This window comes from Dermochelys coriacea, chromosome 12 (genome assembly GCF_009764565.3).
Source record: "Dermochelys coriacea isolate rDerCor1 chromosome 12, rDerCor1.pri.v4, whole genome shotgun sequence".
NCBI lineage: Eukaryota > Metazoa > Chordata > Testudines > Dermochelyidae > Dermochelys > Dermochelys coriacea.
Window position 1 is genome coordinate 29,246,642 of NC_050079.1, and position 8,002 is coordinate 29,254,643.

Sequence of the window (8,002 nt, forward strand, 5' to 3'; positions counted from 1 at the left end):
TCTCTATCGACCCTCACCTAAATGAATGTGTGCGCGTGCATGGGTGGGCACACACACCAAGAACAGAGCACTGTATTGTTAAAACTTTATCAGAATGTGACCAACCATTTGAATAGCTTCCCCCCACCTGTTCCCCTACCTTCCATCTCTCTCTTCCAGTTTATTTTGTATTTTATAGGATGCAAGCTCTTTGGTGGCACTGAGCATGCTTTCTTTTATGTTGGGCTAATGCTAGTGGTCACTGCCCCAGTGATCTACTGCTGTTGGAATGGCCCCTGAGTCCATGAAAATTTGGTATAAATAGAACAGCCCTAAGGGAGTTCCAGTGTACACCAGAAACCTGAATGGCACCAGGATCAAGGGAGCACAAAGGTATCTCAGAGGTACCTTGTGCCCACGCACAGCCACCAACAACCTCCTGAGCTGCACTGAGTGTTTTTCAGCCACATCTCAGGAGAGGGGCCTTTGTGCTATCTGTCGGTTGTATGAACTTTGCCTATCTTTCAATTTTCTCTCCCTTCCAGCCACACAAACCTCCCTCTTCAATTCCCTACCTTCCATGAAATGTCATTTAGCGATTAAGTCAAAACCATTTAATAACACAAAATATCAGGAGACTGCTTTTTTCATAGTATTTCAAGCACATTTACTGTGGGAATACAGGAGAAAAGAGGTTACTGAAAAGAGTGCAATCTAACCCTTCTGCCCCAAATGTGATATATAGCTTTATCTTTCCATTTTCCATCAGTGATATTAGGCTTTTCAGAAAGACATATAAAATCATAATATTTTAGAGGGTCTGGGGTAATTATTTTATTATTATTATTTTTCGTGAAGGAATATACAAAGCAAGTTAACGTGAATCATCATGCACTCTGTTAGGGCATGACTCAAAACATTGAGTTTTATTATTTGTTCCTCTGCATCAAGCAGTTAAAAGCTTAAGATGAATCATTAAGTATGTAAATAAATCAAAGTGTCTTGTGTATTTTAAGTGCTTACTTACAGTGGTTAAAATGTGAACATTCTGCCACATACAAAATAATTTATATCAGAAAGGGTAGGCTGGTAAAATATTTGGATTCTATGGTTATCTAAAGGCAATAGAAAATCTCTTGTTAAGTGAGGAACTAAATTCAGTAATTACTTCAGAATCTGAGTTAGTTATCTGATGTATAGCTACACATATTAAGTACCATTAAACAAAATCAACATTTGCCACATCATAGTATTTACAGTATTGCCTATATTTAAAATATCACAAATAGCACAGTAAATTTAACTACTGCTGGAGTTAAATCTTGATTGTTTTAATTGTGTCCACTGTAGTTGAAAGCTGTGAGAATATAAGAGGTTAACTATATGTAAAGAGCAGTACATGTGATTCGTAAATCAAATATTCACCCTAACCACATGGGTAAAGCAAATGCCATGTACACCATCTAGCTGAGTGATCCTTGATATTAGCACAACTTCATTACCACATATATCTCTTTAAAAATCAAAGCCAACAAACAGGCAGCTGATGGCCAAAACTGGTCTCTTGATGGTTACTTCCTAGAATCTCCTAACCAACAACCTACCAAAATTCTGTTTAAAACACCACCGGAAAAGAAGTTGTCAAAGTGAAGGCAGTTCTTCCAGTTGTAATTCTAGCAATCCTTCTCTTCCCTTGTCACTCTTCCAGTATTAGTGACTGTGCTCAGTTCCAGTGCACAATGCTGGATATGCTGCCAATGGTAAAAGGTAGCTTTACGCACGAGTGATTCCACTGAAGTCAATGGGGCAACTAGCATGCATAAAATTAAAGCATGTTCATAAGTCTTTGCAAGATTGAGGGCTAGGATGATCTGGAATCAGTTTCTCTTATTTTTTTCAAAAGAAAACAGGGTCTAGTTTTCAAGGTACCAATGACTACCATTCAAATAAATGCTAATCATCTTTGAAAATCAGGCCCACAGCTTTTAATCCAAACTATCACTTCCTTTTGGTTTTCTTCTATACAATTCTGCCACTTTAAACAACAAAAATTCTTCTTTTACTGCGGGAGCAATACTATGTAGCTTCAATGTAAAATTAATTAATTAATAAACACAATTTGTGTTGACTGAAGTATTTTATTAAATGAACTAATAGCAGGTGGGATTATTTTTAAAAAAAATAATACTTTTCCATGCACTTGTTTAATGAAGTTAGTTTTTATGAATGGACAAGCTGAGAAAGTCAGTGTCTTATGTATCTGGTAAGCGGGGCTGGAGCTGGGGAACGGGGGTGATGTGAGTGACACAGTATGTATGTGCTTTTGCGGGGGATTTATGAACTAGGGGAAAATTGTTTTCAGCAGCTATTTTGAAATGATCCAACTGTTTAAATGTTCACTTTTCCAGATAATACACTCAGCATTTTGGCAAAGCACAGCAGATTCAGCCGTCAGAAGCAAGAAGTGTATCTTTTACCAATCATAATAAGTGATAGTGGAAATCCTCCCATGAGCAGCACTAGCACCCTTACAATTCGGGTCTGCGGTTGCAGCAGTGATGGTGTTGTCCAGTCCTGTAATGTTGAAGCTTATGTACTTCCTATTGGACTCAGTATGGGAGCCTTAATTGCCATATTAGCATGCATCATTTTGCTGCTAGGTATGTATTCAACATTTTTCTGGTTATAAATGACTATAAATAAACAAAGAAACCAAATGGTAAAGGTGATGCTATCTGGAAAAATATTATCTAATTATTAGTATTAATATATAGAGATTTGAGTAGCTGTGGAGTTTTGGAGGAATTGCTTCAACTGTGTATAGCTGGGACTAAGGCTAGAAGAAGAAAAAGAATATATATGAATTATATTAGTGCCCTAAGACCCAGTCAGGATTGGCTTTATAGTGCTAGATTCTGTACAAAAACAGAAAGCACAGGCCCTATTCTAAAGATCCTTACATAGAAGGAAAATAGAACATAGAAATTGAATTTAAATAAAAGTTGTATTATGAAATCAAATCTATCAAGTCACATCAGGCTTTAGAAATGTTGAATAAGAAGGCGAACTGAGACTATACTCAAAAAGAAAAGGAGTACTTGTGGCACCTTAGAGACTAACAAATTTATTAGAGCATAAGCTTTCGTGAGCTACAGCTCACTTTACTGTGAATGTTGAAAACTGAATTATTTGTTATATGCTATTTCTTCCAAGACTTGTATGAGTTTATTCCAGATTGTAATGGTTTAAGGGATATTGCAGTTTTACAAGATAAGCAGCACAGTGTATTTGAATAAAACACAAAAAGTAGAATATGATATTAGCAAGTAAAAGAGAACTGTGATGGAAGAGCCCTGTTGCTCTGCTGAGTAACAGGTTTCAGAATTAAGCAGCAAAAGCAACAAATAGTAACTAAAGCCCAACTAAAGTTGTGCACCTACCCATAATTCTAAAATTAACATGATCTAACCCTCCCCCCCATTACACTTTCACTCTCCTTCCTGTAGTACTGTATGGCCTTCGAGCAACAGGTCAACAAAAAATTTCTTCCTGTGACTATGATCAGAGCCATATTTTCAAAAACTGTCACCTAATTTTGGTTGTTTCCATTTTTTCTTGCCCATCTTTAGACAAGTATGCCCAGATTCATAAAGGTACATCAGTGGGAGTTAAGTACATAAATACCTTTGTGCATCTAGGCACTAGGGTCTCATTTTCACAGATGCTGAGCAGTTCCTATTGATTTCGGTTGGGATTGGGAATTCTCAGAAATCAGTCATCTGAAAATCAGGCCAAACCTGTCTGAAGTGAAGCTTTGAAATGGAGACATTCAAAATTCTGACTTTTTTAAAAAAGGGGCCTAAATAAGCTATTTTATAAATATAGGGTTACAGTAATAGGAAGGAAGAGCTCCTTCCCCCTAGCTCCTGATCAAATTTTCATCATTCCACCAGTGTGTTACATTTCTAGTTCTTTCAGCTTTTATCATGGCTTTATTACTCTTGTAGAAGGATACCGTCTGCAACCCTCTACAAAAAATCTAGTTTACAGCTGTTTTGATTAGATGTTTTCTTAACTAATCAACCTATGATGCTTTTTTACAGTTATTGTGGTGCTGTTTGTGACATTGAGAAGACATAAAAATGAGCCTCTGATTATCAAAGATGAGGAAGACGTGAGGGAAAATATAATCCGTTATGATGATGAAGGAGGGGGTGAAGAAGATACAGAAGCTTTTGATATTGCAACTTTGCAAAATCCAGATGGAATTAATGGATTTTTACCCCGTAAGGATATTAAGCCTGATCTTCAATTTATGCCCAGGCAGGGGCTTACACCTGTTCCTAATGGTGTTGACATTGATGAATTTATTAACGTAAGGCTTCATGAAGCTGATAATGATCCCACGGCTCCACCTTATGACTCTATCCAGATTTATGGCTATGAAGGAAGAGGCTCAGTGGCTGGTTCCCTTAGTTCTTTGGAGTCCTCTACATCAGACTCAGATCAGAATTTTGACTACCTCAGTGAATGGGGTCCCCGCTTTAAAAGACTTGGAGAACTTTACTCAGTCGGAGAAAGTGACAAAGAAACTTGACAGTGGATTACAAACTTTTTCACTCTTGACTTAAGGATCATATAATATTCTAGGGCCACTGCTATTAGTTACGACTAATGTGGCTTTTTGTTTTAGAGGCAAGTTTAGCGCCAGTCATCTAAAAAATCATAAAATCACCTTCATTGTAATGTTGAATAAAAAAAAAGTATATGTTAGGAGGTATAAGTCTTGTGGAGTGTGAAGTAAAGTATGTGGAGTGTCTAGAAGTCTTTGGATATTCGATATTCACTTGACCACTCTGAAGATGGAGATTTGATCTTTGATAATCTTCAGTGAAATGAAAGGAATTAAAAGAAAAAGGTGCTTTTCTAGATAATGGACTTACAATGATTCTGCTGTTGAACAGAATCAACTGTCAGTATGTAAAGCTAATGGTTTGTTTCCGCATTGCCAACAAAGATCCTGCCACAAAAATGTTAAAAGCAATATCTGGTCTTCTTTGCAATGCTGAATGGAAACAGCGCTGTAAATCCCTACTGGCTTCTACTGTGCAGTGACCATACATTGTACATACAGTAATTGTTGGCCACATAACCACGGACTGAATGTCATCTTTAAATATTGTGTCAAGCCTTAAAATATTCACATGTTCTTAATCCATTCCAGTGATGGGCGTATAAACCTTACCAATATGCAGAGGTTCAAGAGTGGGGGTTCAAAACCCTACTTTAAAAGACGATTGTTTTCTAGAAGAAGAAACACTCTTATCCTCTACTCCATCTTCTGAAAGGGGAAAGAAAAAAAAAAACTGTGAAAGGAGATGAACTTACATATATGAAACAATTAATTATTTTATTGGTAAAGATTGAATTTATTTGTTTAATCCTTGAAATAAATATTTTATTGATGTCCATTACTGCTTTTATTTATTAAGGATAATAATCTATAGAGTAAGATTATAAAGAAAACTAAATTATATTAATTAATAAACCTTTAGAGTTTTTTCTATATATAAAATGAATGTTTAATACATGTACATTTTGAAAAGAAAATGACAATTTGTTGCAGGTTAAAGCAGTAACCTATCCATTTGCAGTAGCTGAGTTTTAAGTGAATGCTGGCAGGAATAAAACTTTCCCAGATAAAACTTTTGACACTTTTATATTTTCTTCATAAATCTAGTAACTGACATTTTTAATACAAGCACAAACAGCTGGAAGTAAACTGGTTCATGTGAATATTTAAACTGTAGACTTTTAGAAATCCACACATTACACAGTACAGTAAAACAATGCTTATAGTTCTCCACTGTATTAGAGCAGGAACCAGTATGTACATAATTTTACTGCTTCTCTTACTAGCATTTCTTTTATATAATATTCATGGTGGTGCACCAGGGCTCTTGCACACACACAGAAAACAGCACTAGGAGCTGCAAGCATATTAAATTTGTAATGCAAACTTGCCATTTAGAAGTAGCAATTGTATAATAAAACTGAGTATTACATGCAAATCATTTTAATTTTCTACTTTCTTTTGATGCTATATTATCATTTGTTTATTTACTTCATGTATTGTATTCAGAGAAACTCCTGTATTGTTTCCTACTTTGTGAAATATATTTTTATAAATACCTTTCTTGTGATCACTGTTTCTTTTCAGTTTAACCTGTACCCTATAGACAGGAATCATCAGCTGTGAATAGCTAAAAAGTTCTCTATAAACCTCTGACTGCTACAATTTCTTCAGTCATTTATTAGTCAATTAAATCGTTCACTATTGGCAATCACATCAATACCCTGTTTAAAATAGGGGATAAAATCAGAATAACAAAAGAAAAAGATGTTGGGGGCAATTTGGGGACAGTGCACGGAGAATTAAACATGCAGCAACCTCATACCACAAGAGGATTTATGCATATGTCTAATTTTCTGTGTGCCATGCTGAAAATTAACCTTCCAACCTTTTTTGAATGTTGCTAATAAAAATAAATTATTGTCTCTAGGATTCTCAGTTATGTTTCTTCTACAAACAAAAATAGCTTGATGCATCAGCCGCAACTCTGCATGCATTTCAAAATGGAAGCATTGACATTTGCTTCAGCTATGCCGCAGCTGCCTTCAATGACTGTAGTTTGCAGATAACTAATATGCTAACACCACTTCTAAATGCATTGTAAAGGTTTTAATGTTTAATGAAGTCTCCAATTTATTTAAATTAGGCTGTATTCACAAGTTCCATCTGAATAGCTTTACACAACACTCTCAGCAATGTACACTAAACAGTGGAGTCATCTAAAGATAGAAAAGCTGCATTCAGTAGGGTTTCAAATGAAACTCAACACATTTTGTCATAGATTTCAATAACAGTCAAATGTGTTCTTGTGAAGGCTCTATTAATCATTTGGCCAAAGTGAAAGGATGCTGCGTAGTGTAATGTGCCATCTTACGGTAGCACAGGTGTTAAGGTCTGATTTCCATCTGATGTTAGACCAAGTTCTAATCTAGACCACACTCCTTGGATCAAAAGAAGGTGATGTAAGATATGGATGAGATTATTGTTTATATCCACACACAGATATAAGGCAAGTAGCTCCTGAGTAGGTGTTATGTTATTCACTGTGGCTCTTTGCAGGGCTCCTTTGTAGGGAAACTCACAAATGTATCACCTTCTGATTGCCTTTTTGATTGAAAGTTCCATCTGAGACCATGACTGTGAGCCTAGTAATAAGATTTCCAAAAAATCCAATCACTAGCACTATAGAAGACATAAAGCATGACAGAAATTTCATCTTTGTCAATCAAAAAGATAAGGTTACCACTACTAGTAGGTATTGCTTTAAATTGTGCTTTCATATAGCTTCTAAACATAAATATCAACAATGAAAAGAAGGGGGCAAAAAAGCAATGGAACCGTTGTATCTACCAATGGTAACGTGCAACGTTTTCTTCTTAAATCTGACAATATTAATGGCAAAAAGGTTCAGTCAGTAAACAAGTAAACTCAGGATACTTTGAATGGATGAGTTATGGCATTGTGGGTCCTTTCACACTTTAGGAAGTGAAATGTTGACCTCTAGTTTTCAGTACTTGCTCGTTGTGTGTGGATGAAATTAGTTCAGTGTTCAATTGTTTTGGATAGGAATTGTGCTGCATGATTTGTGTGCCACGTTGATGGTTTATAATCCTTGGGATTAGAATCATACCAACCCTCATTTTACAGCTGGATTTAGACATTTTTATCTAAATATTCTTTTTAATCACATAAAATAATTATTGTCCCTTTTTATTAGGCTGATTTGGCTGTTGGATCAACTTAAATGACAAGTAAAATGGGTTACATTAGAATTAATAACATTTACAAATTCCTAAGGTAAATTCCCCAAATCCCTTAAAAGCCCTAAATGGCATAGAGCCCAGCTACCTTAGATTTTGCCTTTTCCTCCCTGACCCACCATGCTACCTC

At 35.8% G+C, this 8,002-nt stretch overlaps 1 protein-coding gene across 3 annotated transcripts in view; it reads left to right on the forward strand.

Moving 5' to 3' along the window:
- Window positions 1–6,384, forward strand: part of CDH8 (cadherin 8) — a 206,849-nt gene extending 200,465 nt beyond the window's left edge. For 2 of the 3 annotated variants that reach the window (XM_038368728.2, XM_038368731.2), the window contains 2 exons: window positions 2,388–2,639; window positions 4,083–6,384. In XM_038368728.2, the coding sequence (XP_038224656.1) occupies window positions 2,388–2,639; window positions 4,083–4,576 (746 nt within the window). In that variant the 3' untranslated portion in view covers window positions 4,577–6,384. Of the gene's footprint in view, window positions 1–2,387; window positions 2,640–4,082 lie in introns of those variants that run through there. The other variant, XM_038368730.2, reaches the window with a different exon arrangement.
- The last annotated feature ends 1,618 nt before the right edge of the window (window positions 6,385–8,002 follow it).